General features: G+C 40.2%; 1 protein-coding gene across 1 annotated transcript in view; it reads left to right on the forward strand.

Annotated features, from left to right (window-relative positions):
- PLCG2 (phospholipase C, gamma 2 (phosphatidylinositol-specific)) overlaps positions 1 to 11,922 on the forward strand; it is a 187,230-nt gene extending 175,308 nt beyond the window's left edge. Inside the window, exons 30-31 of the mRNA XM_011942208.1 lie at positions 10,325 to 10,509; positions 11,579 to 11,922. Coding sequence (XP_011797598.1) covers positions 10,325 to 10,509; positions 11,579 to 11,621 — 228 coding nt within the window. The 3' untranslated portion in view covers positions 11,622 to 11,922. The remainder of the gene's footprint in view (positions 1 to 10,324; positions 10,510 to 11,578) is intronic.
- Positions 11,923 to 16,564: the final 4,642 nt, after the last annotated feature.

Here is a 16,564-nt window from a genome sequence, read left to right on the forward strand (position 1 = left end):
AGGGTCTGTAATTTGGCTATAAAAACTAAACAGGGATATTCAGACCTTTGAACAGCCATAACAACAGTCCATGCAATAAAAATTCATGAACTTGACTCAGAGGAGGGAATATTAGGCTTTTCTGCATAGCCATTTCCCTATGTGCAGCTTTTGCAACTTTGATAGTTTTCTACTCCCAGAGCATTTTTAGGAGCACTGAGATGAAAGAAGGTGCAATAAGGGAAGACCCAGGCACAGTGGCTCACGTCTGTAATCCCAGCACTTTGGGAGGCTGAGACGGGAGGATAGCTCAAGCCTGGGTGGCGGAGGTTGCACTGAGCTGAGACTGTGCCACTGCACTGCAGCCCGGGTGACAGAGTGAGACCCTGTCTCAAGGGAAGAAAGAGCAGGAAAAACTGCTGAGAGAGACTTAAAAAGCACAGCTGTTAGGGACCAAAGAACCTGAGACAGTCTCACTTTTCGATGGCCTAAAATAAACTTCAGCATTTAAATGACTGTGTGAGTCTTCCATCAAATAGAATGACCATAAATTAATCACACGCCAAGCCCGAGCATTTAGATGGAATCCATTTACAAACAAGGTGATCATGCACAGCTTTAGGTGAGTACCCTTTTCCTCCTTTATGCTAGAATTCTTTCCTTAGGATCAATACTCAGATATAGAATTAGTGGGATCAATTAATTTAGCTGAATGGTAAAACCTGGGCTTTAGGAGAAGCCTTAAACCAGTGAGCATGAAGACCCTTTGCTTAGTTAAGCTTATCCCTTCCCAGCTCACCAAAGGATCTGGGATTTGCGCATCTGTTGCCCTGGGGAAGGGAACCGGTGCTGTTCTCTCTATACATAAAACCCCTCTGCAGACACGTCACAGAAAAGTCAAGTGATAAAAATGGTTTTTAGATGGTGGTAGGGCAGCATTTGCCTAGGCTCGCTGCTCTGCAAGGCTGCTGTAAACAACCGGAAACATCATAAATAATTTAAGTGATTAGGTATCACCAGCAGCAGAGAAAATTAGTATATTTCAAAGAAAATTGTGTTGATGCAGATTTGACTTCCTTGATGAGGAAAGCTTAATGCCGGGGCTGCCACTGTAGGGAGTCAGGGGCGTTGTGTGGGGTTCTAAATGGAAAGTCAATGCTCGCAAATCTTCTTTCTGAAAGTTTTACTTGAGCTGCTAGCTCTTGAGATTTCATTTAATTCCACATCTGTCACCTGGTTTTGTGCCACTCACAGGTGCAGCTTGGCATTTCTGTCCACACTGGGATAAGAAGTTGCTCTTGGAAGCTGAGCTGAATTGCATTCGGTAGACCTGGGCTTTCTCCTTAATGCCCACGGTCATACCTTTTATTTATCACCATATCCTCTGGAAGCCAGGGAGAAACTCTGGTAAACAGCCTCAAGACAGCGTTTTCTGAGCAAATGATTGATCCAGTAAGGGCTAAAATGGAGTTTACTCATAAAACATTTGCTGAGATAGAGTTTACAGCCCCAGAAAACTGTGAATAAGCACTTTAAACACCTTCTGAAGAAGCCATTTACACGTCACAATTAGTTTTACTTTGTTAGCAGTATGTTTAGTTTATAAAGAGTATTTTCAGCACCATTTTATTACCTACTGTATTTTAAGATGTATGTAAGGAAAGAAAGCTGGGGGAGTTGAAAAGAGTCCTCACAAACAGCCTGTATCTAACCACCGTTACCATCTTGGTAGATTTCCATTGCCTTATGATTTTTTGTATATGATATTTCCATAGTCGGATTCATACAGGTACCCTTTTCTGCTTCACCGACGACTTTAAATGATTTTCAAAGCCACTGATGCCTGTTTCATCACGTGTGGGTCCCTAATTCACTTATTCTCCTACTAATGGAGAGTTAAGTCATTGGCAGTTTTTAAAATTATTTCCCAAGGCTGGATATTTAGCAATGGAATAATAAATCAAAGAAAAAAGGACCATGTATTTTTACCTGCATGTCAAATTGTTCTCTGAAAGTAAATAGTTTCTCTTAAGTTGATGTATTACATCCAATCTTGCCATTAACTGGAATAGGCCTTCACTGGAATGATTCAACATGGTGAGATCCCGAAGAATGGGACTGGGGAAAATAGGAAAGCTTAATTATCCGTTATCTTCCCCGGGCAAACTGGCAATTTCTAGAGGGCACATTTGAGAAAACTGGCTGCCCCAGGACCTGTTTAGTACTGATCCTGGGTGAACTGGGTTCTGTTTTGTGCTGGGTAGTAGCTAAAGTGCAAGGGGGGGCGGGGGGGGGGTTGGTACAGAGGCCCTTCCTTAGAGTGAAAGAAAACCCAGGATGCTGTCAACTAGATTAAGACTTATCCTAGATCAGATGCCTGAATCCCTTTGTAGAAGAGTGCACACTTTAGAATCCTGGAGGTCCAGGACTGGGAGCTGCACTCTGGCACTGAGCTGGTCCTGGTTTTTGAGGTTGGGAAAGATTTCCTCACACTTGGGGAGAACTTGGGGGACACAAAGGCCTGCCTTATGCCTCATCAGCTAAAGCTGGTCAGTTTGCCCGGTGCTGGCTCCAAAGAGCAAAAACTGCTGTGTTTACCATCCATGACCCAACAGTTTGACATGACTGCTGAACAGACAAAACCATGAGCATGCAGTGGAAAAAGAGGACAGACTAAGGTACACACCTGGAACAGGTGGCTGGCAGTTGAAACTGAGCCAACGGAAGCCTCAGATGATGAGAATTGTAACACATAACTCATAGGATCTTTCAAAGACATCCAAGTAGAGCACTGGAAGAAGCTTTCTGGAATTCAAAAACAAGACCTGATTTGTTGAATTAAAACATTCGGTATGTAAAGAGATCTGCATTAGTGACCCCAAAGATAATGTGAAGGAAATGTCTCACAATCTAGGGCAGCCCCACCATGAGATGGAAAGAAAGGAAAAGGTGGGCTGGGAGGACAGATGCCAAGGACCTAATATGAAAGCATGTCCCAAAGGACAAAGTTAAACAGATGGTGCAAAGCTATTAATGAAACAGCGAATAGAGGAAGTGTTTCTCTGATCTGCTGTTTGTGAGGGCCCACTTGGTTGCCCCACTGGGATGAATAGAAAATACATCCATACCCTTAGTAATATTTTAGTAAAAATGTTAAATTCCAAGGATAAATTTAAAAACCTGGACTTGAAACACACTAGTTGTGTATAAAGGAACTGAGTAAGTCTAATATCTGACTTGTCCTCTTTGGCGCTGCAAACTAAAAGACTCCCCAAAGGGGTAGAATGTGGACTAGGAAGACAGAATAATTCAGTGTCCAGCCCCCCACATGTCAAGGAATTTCAAAATATGCAATATTTTAGATATGTATCCTACTCAAGGGAAATCTTGAAGCAGCCCTGAATCAATGATATTTTAGTCAGAAGAGAAACTTTTAGATAGGGAGTTGAAGAGAGGGAAACCAGTGGATAATTACTTTTGCAGTACAATTACATCTTCCAGGACGATGACAGTGTGATTAAAATTTTGTCATGGTAAATATTAAGAATTTTTGAATTGGAAGAAATATACCATAATAAAAATGCTAATCTAAAGCTGAAAAATAATCAAGTATCAACAAAGCACAGGCACGGAAAGGTAAAAATAAAGGTATCCTAAAGGGTATTTCAACTTTGATGACTAGGGAATCAGACAGTAAACAAACTATACTGTAGAGGGAGAGTTAATGCTACATTTGATATTAAAGGAAACGGTGATTTTAGTTAGCATTGTTAAACTGAGGGTAACCACTGTCATAAATGAAAAGCAAAGAAGAAATTAGGAGGAAAAAAGGAGATCAACATAAACTTCACAAAGAGAATAAAAATAAGGTAAAGAATCAGAAGAAATTAAAGCAAAGTAAAATGTATAGTAATTGAAGTGAAATGGATAAGAACTTACATTTAATTTGGTGAATAGGCTGAATCCTCCTATTAGAAAATAAATGTGACTGCAATGTTTATAAGAATAGGCCTAAAGGCAAGGTAAATAAAACAAATAGGAATGGATGGAAGAGTTACTGGGAAAATTGGGAAGGAAAAGTTAACATCAAACTAGAATTTAGGATCAGAAGTACTACAGTGTATTAAGATGAACAGTATGTAATGATAAACTGCTTGTTTTCTAAAGGGATATAAAAGTCATTAGCAAATAGCATACCACCTAAGTATATAAAACAAAAGTTCCTACACAAACAACTGTATAAAGAAAAAATCTTTCAGAATTTGGAGAGTCTAGTATATAGGAAATCAGCGAAGATATAATATCAAAATAATTTGCCTTAAGAAATATACAACTTTGTGTCCTACAAATGGCTAATATACACTATTTTCTTCTATTTCTCAAACTTTATAAATTTGATTGCATCCTTAATACTTTTAAAAAAATCATACTTTCATAGGTCATTGGCTATAACTTGACAAGATTCGAAAGATATAAAAAGATGGTAAAATTATTCACGATTTGAAGATAATAATTTTCTAAATATATTAAAACAAGTAAATTACCTAAAAGTAAAACATTATGCCATAGTTACATTTAGAAGAGGAAAGTGCTTGCCTTAAAACTTCACAAAGACTGAAGACATATGTACTACTAAGTATTCATCTTAAGAACTTTTAAAACACCAATAAAATAGAACAAAGGAATAAAATAGAGACAGAAGCCAACTGAATAAAACACAAATCAAAAAAAGATAGAAAGAATAAAACATTCTGGTTTATCAAAAAGGCCAAATTTTGTTTTGAGACAGTGTTTTTTCTTGTCACCCAGGCTGGAGTACAGTGGTGTGATGATGGCTCACTGCAGCCTTGACCTCCTGGGCTCAAGTGATCTTCCTGAGTAGCTGTGACTACAGGCATATGCCACCATGCCTGGCTAATAAAAAAATTTGTGGAGACACAGCCTTGCTTTGCTGCCTAGGCTGCTCTCAGATCCTCCTGCCTTAGCCTCCCCAAGTGCTGGAATTACACGTGTCAGCCACTGTGTCCAGCCCCCAAAAGACCAGTTAAACTCTTTGCCTACTTAATAAAAGAACAAAGAGGAAAAACATGCAAGAGTAAACACTGGAAAGGAGACTGAACCCCAAATAATAAAGTAGAGTAAATGGATGATTGCCTTAAAGAATGTAAATAGGCTACAATTATTCTGAAAAGCAGTAGAAAAGTTAAAACACCTATTAAACAGGTTTAGGATCTAGATGGTTTTATAGCTTAGTTTTGTCTTCATTTAAATAATGTAATTCCAATTTTACTCCACCGAAGTAAAAAGAACAATGGAAATCCTTCCTCTGTCTTGAAGCTATACCATGTTCATATCAGAACTGGAGAGAGAGTACTCCTAGCTTTCGCCCAACCTCATTCAGCCGTAGATCAATGTCATGTGTGAATATAGATGTTAAACTTAAAAAAAAAAAAAGCAAATGTCCAGCTGTTTACTAGAAGAGCAATATATTACAACTAAGCATTTATTCCGGGAATGCAAGGATGGTTTAACACTGGCACAGTTAGCAACAAATTAAATATGAAAAAAGCATAAACTAGTAGAAGCCATAAATGTACTCAGCCAAATGAAATAATCAGTATAATTGTAGAAAAAAAGTCAGGTGATCTCTATTCTATACAAATTTAAACTAGACAAATTCTGATTGTATAGTTTACAAAACAGAAGACTGCAATTTTAAAGAGACTGATGTTTGTCTTGTATTTATTGAATATAACCACTTCTGTCAGTTCTAGAAGTAACAAACAGAAATGTGGTGTGGGAGGAAGGGACAAATGGGAAATCCCATTTGTGATACTGACAAAAACTATAACACATTTAGGAGTAATTTAAATAAAGGTATAGAACTTACATAAGGAAAAATATAAAATCTTATTAAAAAATACCATGTGAACAAGTAGAAATTTATACCAACTCTTCCAAAATTAATGTTTGATTGGAATTGGAGGTATCAATATAAACTCACTTAAGTTACATATATACTTATATATAGATTCACACATAGGTAGATGAATAAATGTGTGTGTTTACATGTTACTGCAAATACATACATATCCTAGCTCACTCTGCTGAGTGCCTAGAATTAATGACACCCCAGTCATTGGTTTCTAAATTCCAGATATTGCCAAATATCATATTCCAATAAAAAGAAATCAGGGCTCCTTAGACAAGTGGTTGATTTCCAGACTTGGGATAAATAAAATATAAAAAGAACCTGGAGCATCTTAACGTTTCAGTAAATAAAGAAGTGCTGAAAGAATGGTGGCATCAAAGGGGCCTAAGAACATCAAAGGGGCCTAAGAAACAACCAGGGAGAGCTCCCAACGGCCATAGCTGGAACAATTTGCATAGCAAAATAATAATACTGGATTCTAGCACACGGAATGAAATAGCCACGTGTCTGTGAATGACTGAATACATGAGAGAGAAGAGACAGTCCTTACAAACGAATTCTGATTAATAAATGTAGAAGGAATGAGGGAACTAGAAAATCACTATTGAAACGGCATAGCACTAACTGCTGCAGTAAGACCTACTGATGAATGCTAAATGAAAGTTGGAGGAGAAATATATTCCCATTGTCCCAAAAGTGTCTCCCTCCAAGAAATGTATCAATTAGAAAGAAAAAAATAGCAGCTTTACAGCGGATAGACCCTGCAGGCACCATCTTAATCAGATGATCAATGTTACCAACCACCTGGAATAAGGCATGTTGAAATCATGTCCTTCCTGATGTGAGACGCTGAGAAGGGTACATTGCTTCTGTGACATTCTTGCCAAAACTGCATCTCCTCAAACAGAATAGAAGAAGACACCAGACAAATCAAAGTTGCTGGACATTCATACAAAATAACTGACTAGTACTCTTCCAAAGTGTCCTGAGGGAGGAATGAGGAAACCATACCGATTGTAGGAGACTAAGGTAGCACAGTGACTAAAGGTTGTGTGGGATCCCAGATTTGATGTGGGAACAGGAAAAGGATGTTGGTAGAAAACCCAGTGAAGTATGAATAAGATCTGTACTTTTATTGCACTGATATTAATTTCTTAGTTTTGATACTTGTACTGTGGTTGTGGAGATGTTAACACTGTGGAGTCTAGGTGGTTGGGGTGTGTAAGAACATTGTACTATTACTGTACCTTTTTTGTAAGCTTAAACTTCCAACATAAAACAATTTAAAAAGTATTGGTGGGGGAAAAACTTTACTTTTGTGTATTTTCCCCCCACCCAACAAACAGAAAAAAAAACTAAAGGCAGAGAATGCCATAAAGATTTTGTCTCAGGCCAGGTAAAACTTATTACCAAAGGCTTCCTTTATTTTGTAATAAAACAAACTAAATTTTTAAGTGAAAAGTCAGACTCAAAAGAAATCCAGGAAATAAGTATTACAAAATGCTTTCTCTTGACTAGAGTGGTGGTTCCTCAAGTCAAGAAGAGCGGTTCACTTGCTGTAGAGTTATTCAGTAAATGGTTTCTATCTTTTATGTTCTTTTCTGAATGTGCATTCTATCTCATATATATACAGTGTACCCAGGACTACAGTATGTAATATAGCTGTAAATATTTTGGGACTCAGAAAAGGTGATAAAGGGCTGCAGTTATAGAAGCATTCATAGAAAAAGTGAATTTTGAACTTGCACCTGAATAACAAATACTCATTATATAGAATAAAACAATAGAAGCCATTTTCTTGTAGGTGCAGACAAGGGAAAGAGAGACCTTTCATGGTATAGAATTAAGACTTAAATGGGGTTTTCGTTTTGCTTTATTTTTGGAGACAGGGTCTCATTGTCTTACCAAGGCTGGAGCACAGTGGCATGATCGTGGCTTACTGCATCCTTAGCCTCCTGGGCTCATGTGATCTTACCCCCTTAGCCTCCTGAATAGCTGGGAGTGCAGGGTATGCCACCATGCCTGGCTAATTTTCACATTTTTTATAGAAACAGGGTCCCACTATGTTGCCCAGGCTGGTCTTGAACTCCTGGTCAAGCATTCCTCCCACCTCAGCCTCCCAAAGTGCTGGGATTACAGGCCTGAGGCACTGCGCCTGGTGACTTTTTTTTTTTAAACTTTTCCCTGAACTTTATTTTTTAAATTTTTACGTTAAGTTCCAGGATACAAGTAAAGAATGTGTAGGTTTGTTACATGTGCCATGGTGGTTTGCTGCACTCATCAAGCTGTCGTCTAGGTTTTAAGTCCCACATGCATTAGCTGTTTGTCCTAATGCTCTCCCTCCCCCATCCCCTGACTAACCCTGGTGTGTGTTATTCCCCTCCCTGTGTCCTCATTGTTCAGCTCCCACTTATGAGTGAGAACATGTGGTATTTGGTTTTCCGTTCCTGTGTTAGTTTGCTGAGGATGATGGCTTCCAGCATCATCCATGTCCCTGCAAAGGACATTATCTCATTCCTTTTTATGGCTGCATAGTATTCCGTGCTGTATATGTACCACATTTTCTTTATCTAGTCTGTCATTGATGGGCATTTGGGTTGGTTCCATGTCTTTGCTGTCGTACACGGTGCTGCAATAAACATACATGTGCATGGGTCTTTATAGTAGAATGATTTATATTCCTTTGGGTACATACTCAGTAATGGGATTGCTGGGTCAAATGGTATTTCTTGTTCTAGATCCTTGAGGAACCACCATACTGTCTTCCAAATTCCCTTCCCTTAGGAAGGGAATACATTTAAGTGAAGTCATTACTGACTCTTCGCAATGCCTTACTTGACACATTCACTTAATCACCAAGGACAGCCCATTTTGCCTTTGCTTACTCTTGAACCTTTGCAAACAGCTGGAATAACCATTTTCTCTCCCCCTTCTCCAAAGTCACAGTTCCAGCTGTTACCCTGGGGCCTGTTAGGTCATTAAAGTAGGAAAAAAACCTTGCAGAGTATGGTCTGAGTCCATGTTTTTCTAAAAGTAAATGACAAAGGATCTTGTTTGTGTACCTTAACACACGTTTTTGTAGCACTGTAGTCTTTCACTTGAACTCCATCAGGAAAGGCCAGTTGACTTGACCTCCTGCAAAGCCAAGCTTCACACAATAGTCAGTGACCCTCTGAAACAGATGAAATACAACATCCTCTTCCTCCCTCTGCACTGAAACCCAAACTCCCTACCCTGAGTGGGTTTTATCTTTTTGTCTCCCCTAGTATAGTGTACTATTTTGGCTCCTGCAACTGAAAAGGTTAGCAGTAGGTCTTGTTTCAGGCATGGCTGAATCTCTGTGCTCACACAGTGGCTGTTTTCCTCTTTTTTTGGCACATTCCCAACTTCTTGACACAATACCAATGTGGCCATTACAGGACCACACTCACTCTTTCACCTGATCCCAAGAAAAGAAACTACCCAGAACACCAATGAAAGTCCCACGGATGCGTCTAGTTGGCCTTGATTGGGTCATGTGCCTGGAGGTGGTACTGGTGGGGGAAGTAGAAATCATTACTGGCTACAGGTGAGGCACATGCCCATCTCTGCAAGGCGTAATTTACGATACCTTGGCTTTTTTGGGTAACAGCTTTGAGAGATAATTTATATACCCACATATCACTCATTTAAAGTGTACAATTCAATGGTTTATAGCCTATTACGTGTTGTACAGTCATGGCCACAATCAATTTTAGAACATTTCCAACACCTAAAAAGGCATCTCATGCTCATTAGCTGCTGCCACTCACTCCATCCCCCAGACCCTGGTAACCTTTAATCTACTTTGTCTCTATGATTTTGCTAGTTCTGGACACTTCATATAAATGGCATCGCACAATATGTGATCTTTTAGAGTTGGGCTCTTTCACTTAGAATAATGTTTTCAAGGTTCATCCATGTTGCAGCTTGTTACCTCGCCTTTTAAGACCCTTAAAAGATGTTAAATTATCTGCCTCCTGCCTGCCTTGTTGCTCTCATCTCATGCTGTTTTTTCTCCTCTGCTGGGTTCCACTTTAAGCATGCAGCTGCTTAGATGCTTTTGCAGTTAAAGACCAGAAGGTGACATGTAGACCAAGGGAAAACTGGATTAGATTAAGAAATAGGATCTACAGGCAATGCAGTAATTATTCCAATGTGTTGCAATAAAGCGACAGTGTAAAGACCAAGCACTTTTTACACTGCGTGCTTCCCACACAATAAATAATTGTGTTTTATCTTTGGTTCAAATAGGCCCTGGCTCTTCTGGGCTAATCCAAGTTGCAAAACTTCTGCCCCATGTTCCCTTCAGGTATGCTTGTGAGATGCCATGTTCACATTTTGGTTTGGAAGGTGTAGTCACCACATGGTTGTTCTCTCCCCCGCATCCTGCAGGAGAGCGAAGAGGAACTTTACTCCTCCTGTCGCCAGCTAAGGAGGCGGCAAGAAGAACTGAACAACCAGCTCTTTCTGTATGACACACACCAGAACTTGCGCAATGCCAACCGGGATGCCCTGGTTAAAGAGTTCAATGTTAATGAGAACCAGCTCCAGCTGTACCAGGAGAAATGCAACAAGAGGTAGGTCAGCCCCTCCACCTGCAAACTTTTGGGGGGTCTCTAGGCACAGCGATATTGGGCACCAGGGGCCAGGCTTCTGGAAAGCCCTCTGAGTTGCTTTCCTCAGAAATCCTTGGCCGGGCATGGAGGCTCATGGGACAGGCATGGTGGCTCATGCCTGTAATCCCAGCACTTTGGGAGGCTGAGGTGGTTGGATCATCTGAGGTCAGCAGTTCAAGACCAGCATGCTCAATATGGAGAAAATACAAGTCTCTACTGAAAATACAAAAATTAGCCAGGCGTAGTGGCACGTGCTTAATCCTGGCTACTCTGGAGGCTGAGGCAGGAGACTCGTTTGAACTTGGGAGGCAGAGGTTGCACTGAGCCGAGATTGCGCCATTGCACTCTAGCCGGGGCAACAGAGGGAGACTCCATCTCAAAAAAAAAAAAAAAAAAAATCCTTTGGTACCCTTGACTCTAGTGCTCTTTGTTCTAGAAATTAATTTAAAGTAATACCTTAGGCGCTTGCCACTTCCCCTAAGTAGAACTATTTCCTCTAGAAGGACACTTCAATTTAATAGTGAAAATAAATGGTGACCACCGACTTTTAAGGAGTCCTTATTGTGTTCTCAAGAATGGGCTAATCCAGTGGCTCTAGATTCAGTCAAGATCCCCCAACAGGGATGCTTCTGGTTGTGCTACAGGCATGTAATGGGATGCGGGGCGGCCAGGGTTGCCAAGTATTTCATAATGTGTCTAAAGGTACTAAGAATCATCCAGACAAAAGTCCTAATAGTAGCCACCAATGAGAAACAGTGCTGCTTGCCTTACATTATTCTCATTTAATCTTCATGTCAGCCTGCAGAGTAGCTCTTACTCTATTTTAACTCTATTTTACCATTGAGGAGATTTAACCTTTCTGAGTCTCAGTGTCTTACCAGGAACTTGGAGCCTGCCTCTCTGACACTCAGCCCTTTACCATCCAGCTATGAATGACTGGCAAATGTATGGATAGAGAAATGTTACAGAGTTCAGTGCACAGCCCATTTCTCATGCCCCAATGCTGATGGTGAAATCTGTTTTATTTCAGGTTAAGAGAGAAGAGAGTCAGCAACAGCAAGTTTTACTCATAGAAGCTGGATTATGTGTGTAAGGGTATTGTGTGTGTGCACATGTGTGTTTGCATGTAGGAGAATGTGCCTTCTTCACACTCTGGGAAGAGGCTAATCTGTGACATCTTTTCTTCAAGCCTGCCATCAAGGTGACATTTCTGAAGACCCAACTGGCATGAGTTGGGGTAACTTCCTGTCACTGTTTTCATCTTGGACAACTTCCTTAACTTATATTCTTTATAGAGGATTCCCCAAAATGTGCTCCTCATTTTTGGCCTCTCATTTTCCAAACCTCATTGAATAAAAGCAGTGAAAACCTTGATCAGTTAAGCCTTCTGTTGCACAACCTGTACACAGTGAACAGGATTTCTTTTCCGGCCAAGAAGATTCTACCTCTAATGATCCAGGTAATTGACGTCCATGGAAGATGAGCTGGAAATGTAAGAAACTACTCATTAGATTCTGAAAAGGATTTTAACTAAAAGGCAAATGATTCCATAAGGGCCTAAAGAGAAGCCCTGCCCAAAGGCAGCCTGCTCAGTTCAATGTACTTGAACTACCACTGGCTGCCTGCTGCAGTCCACAAGAAAATGGCTGAGTGATGGGATCTCTTCATTAAGACAATTTCTGATTAGTGGTGAGGGCTTGTTTTGTGACTAGAGTTACTAGGATGGAGGTGGGAATCTTGGGGCCTCTTTGTTTTAAAAAGCCCACCAGAGAGACCAGAGCCCTGCTGCAGGGGCAGGTTCTCACTTGCCCCTGGCTCTGCCAGCTGCTGGTAGGCTCTGGCCCCAGTAATCCCCCACGGCCCTACTGAACTGGCTGGGAGGCTGCTGGAAAGGCCCTCAGTCCACAGCTCTCCACAGGCAAGAGGTCAACTGCTGCTTGAAAGAGGTAGACAAAAGTTAGGTTGATGGCGAAATGTCTCTGGGTTACCCAGTTTTCTGGAGCAGCAAGCTGAGCTTTAATGGGCTAAGCATTAGGGTGTTACCAAAAATTTCAAATGCAGCCATCTCCCTTGGGGCAAACCTACCTAGTTCATGATAATATGTGCAGCTGGTGAGGGCTTTACACCTCTGCATCTTAAGATATTAATAGATACCAGTGATGTAATACGGCTTTTTAAAGGAGAGGAGAGTGCTGGGTTGGGAAGGGAGGTGGTTGGTAGAGTCAAAACTTCTCAATGAGTGAATTTACAACTGATGGGAAAATGGGTGTAACTGTGAAAAGCAATGGCTGTGGTGGGGAAGAACAAACCAGCAGTAAGCCTGATGCTTGATGTGGATGGAACTGACCCCTAGAAACCATCTGGCCCTCCTCTTGTTATCTGAAATGCTGGGCTTAGCATGCATGTACTGCTGAAGAGCAGGGCAGAACAAATCAGGCTCAGACCAGAAGACCCTTCTGGTCCCATACTCTACAAAAACTTACTGATCACCTCCACATGCCAAATACAGTGCCAAGATTTGGGGGTGTGATGTTAAAAAAATAAAAAGCTATGGGTCTCATCAATCATCTCCATCCACGAGCTCCTAAAAGAAAGGTATTTACCTTGCCTGAAGCCAGGAATACAGGGAACAGCAGTCTGGCCAAGGAAGGGCTGTTATGGGGTGCTATTACTCCAGTTACTCCTCCAACTGGGAGTTGCTATTTTATTTGGCAGTCAGCAACTGAAGAAAGAACATTCCTCTTAGTGGCAGATGTTCAAAGCAACTTTCAAGAAAGGCTGGGTGAAAAAGGCACTAGGATGAGTGCTACAGGCACTTCGTAGCCAGGGCCCCATTAACCTTTGGCCAGGTAGCTACCAGAACCTATTTTTGCTCCTGGCATCTCCCCCCAACCCCTCTCAGCTCTGTCATGACTTCTACACAGTAGAGCTCAGGTGTTGCTGTCATTATCTCCTTTCAATTCCCACTTCATTCTACTCTAAAGCCACAGTACTAAGGCCTGCATCCCCTTTCTGCCCAAAATGGATTTTTCATACCTTATCAAAAAAATTGATATATGGCAGCACAGGAAGCAGAAGCTAAACTTCTCTCCAGCTGCTGCTGTGTAAAACCCATGCATGGCCAAAGAGCTGTCAGGGGATTATGACATAAACGGTGCTGGGAAGAACCCTCTGCCTAAAACTGTCTCCTCCTCCTGGTGCTACAACTGGAATCCACCATTAGAAAGTACTTGCTTTGGTTCCTTCCTCCTGCCCTTGACAGGGTAACACGTTGATCTGGTTCTTGGTGGTGTCAGGGACTGATGCTCTCAGGAAAGGCACACATGGTTTTGTGGCTGTTTCCAGAGTCTATTTGATGCTACATAACCTCAGTATCTAGCTGAGATATGCTTCCTACATGACTATTAAGGCACAGGCAATCCAGGCCAAGAAGACTCGGAACAGGCACGTTCTCAAAGATGGAAGCCACACTGATAGATCAAAACCACCACTGCATATGTGTTACATTGTTTTTGTTCCCCATTTTCCTAAGTGTGTTATTTAGAATATTGGTGATTACATGAAAAAATAAAGTGGGGAGGCTGGTTAGGCCTTGTGAGTTTGGGAAACAGGTTATAAAAGCTAAACAGTTTTTCTACTGTGAGACTAGATGTGCAGGAGTGACAGGTGTAGAGGGTGCTGTTTTCCACATTTGTTCTCAGAATCCTTTTGCCAGAAGTGTCTCGTGGGACTTATCTATAGTGGAACACATTTGAAGCCCTGCTGCTCTATTAAGTAAGGCAGCGGGGCAACATGGTCTAATACTTCGTATGCTTTGTGACCTAGTTAAAATCTAAACGTAAGTTGCCACGGCCAGTGGTCTTTAGATGAAGCTACCCTTACCCCTGGGAGTATACCAGAGCTTTCCAAGGAATACACAGGCTCCAGTCCTCTCAGGGGAGCAGTGTTCAGAGCCTCATCTTCCTGTTGTATTCTTCTCTAAGACTCACTTGCCTGAGAAAATGCCCTTTTCTCACCTCACAAAAGAAAATATGGCTTTCTCCACCTCTAGTCTTATTGTAGAGCATGACCCAAGGTATAAAATTCAAAATGTGGATATTTGGAAAGTGAAAGACTTAACAGGGCGCAAATCTTTTTGCAAACGGATTTTCCAAAATTTTTTGGTGGTTCCAAATTCTCTGCTTTCAACAAACTGGAAGGAACAGCCTGTAGATTTCTGAGTCTCTTAGCATGTAACTACAAAGGGGTTGGAAGAATTCAGTGATTCTGCTATCACTGATGTATCTATGTGAACAAGGATCAACACCTCCATAAGTGAAACTGAAAAGGGAAAATAGAACTTTGGCTCAATCTTAAGATGTCACCAATCCACATAGATGAAATAATTGTGGAGAAGAGCCCTCTTTATCTCGTTAAGTGATACATTTCCAATGAAGTTTTACTATGTTTAATAATTTGGTGAAATTTGTGCTATGTGTTTATTGATTGAGCTCAATTCAGAACATTTTTAAAGGCTTACAGCCTTAAGATTATAGGATACTATATAATACCTTTGGTACAGAGATAGAATTAAACAACATAAAAATAAAAAATGTATTAGGCTAAAATTTTGAGGGAGAAGTGGTATGAAAATTCAAATTCAAGGAGTAAAAGGAAAAGTGGGGCATTCCCTGCTACTAAAAATTGCCTTGTTCCAGGTAAGACTGATCATAAAAAAAAAGGCCCTGTTCATAAAATTTTTAAAAAGATCATAGTATCTATGAAATAACTTATATTTAGAACCTCCTGGGCTAAATTTAAAAATGAATACAACAGTTTTATTTAAACATGTAGTGTCTATGGTATGCCAGCATCTTGCAACTATTTATGATGAGAAATTTAAATGTCACTATAGCAATGTGCAAGAAGATAACACAGATTTTCAAAATTCACTTAAGAGGTATCTGAGCATAAAATGTTAAGATTGCTGATCTAGGGCCACTAAGTGATGAATTGTATTTGGAAGCAAAAAGGATGGCTAATAAGGGCCTCAGCCCTTTTAACTTTAAAAGGAAAATAACTTAACCTTCAACCTGTGTGACATTTAGCTTTTTGAACCCAACCATAAAAGCTATCTTCTAACCAACAAAAAGTTAATAATTAGATTTGGAATTATACAGAATTACAAAATTGGCATTTAAAAATACTCAATAATTTGTCCCTGGTTTTTATTTTTCAAAATATTTGCTTTTTGAATAGCCAGATTCCACAGTGATCATGCCTCTCGGAAATTTCCACATTTCTTATTTTTCATTAGGCCTTAAGAAGCTGTGTTTGTAAACTTATGTTTCATTATTAAAGCTTAATTTATTTTTTATATAAACAGTATGTGCTTTCTGTACATAGAGAATTAAGTGAATGAGTCACTCAGATGTTGGCTATTGTTAATGTGAAAATTAAACAGCTGTATCACATTTTGAAAAATAAAAGTTTCATCTGAATGAATATAGCAATCTGCCCAGAACTTTTTTTGAAAAATTGCTATTCACCTTTTATATTCCCAAATAAAATACACACAAAAAAATAATTTAGTCATGAGATAGGTAGAGTTACAGTTATTTTTTGAAATGTGTTTTACTGTCCTATTTATCCCACATTTCTGTAGGTTACAGGTTTATCTTATCTTCAGCAAAAACTCACTCTATGTTGAAACTCAAGTTTGTAAGTTAATACTTGAGTGCTCTTCAATTTATCAGTTTTGAAAGAATGTTTAGTGTTGGAAGGAGCAAGGACCTTATAATAAGTCCCTGTATTTCTCAGCTGAGTGATGGGCTCCCTAGAACTGTCAATCACTGCATTTCTTGCCAACAATCCCTGGTTCACAGGAAGCCATGTTGTATCTCATACCTCTGACCCCCAGCCCCCAGCCCCCAATGGTTGGATTAGTGACCCTGATCCAAAGATTTAAGAATAGCCTATGACAAACCTCTGCATTAGAAGATGAGCAAGGAATATTAAAAAGCAAAGATGAAATTAG

Source organism: Colobus angolensis, unplaced genomic scaffold, assembly GCF_000951035.1.
Source record: "Colobus angolensis palliatus isolate OR3802 unplaced genomic scaffold, Cang.pa_1.0 Scaffold207, whole genome shotgun sequence".
Lineage (NCBI taxonomy): Eukaryota > Metazoa > Chordata > Mammalia > Primates > Cercopithecidae > Colobus > Colobus angolensis.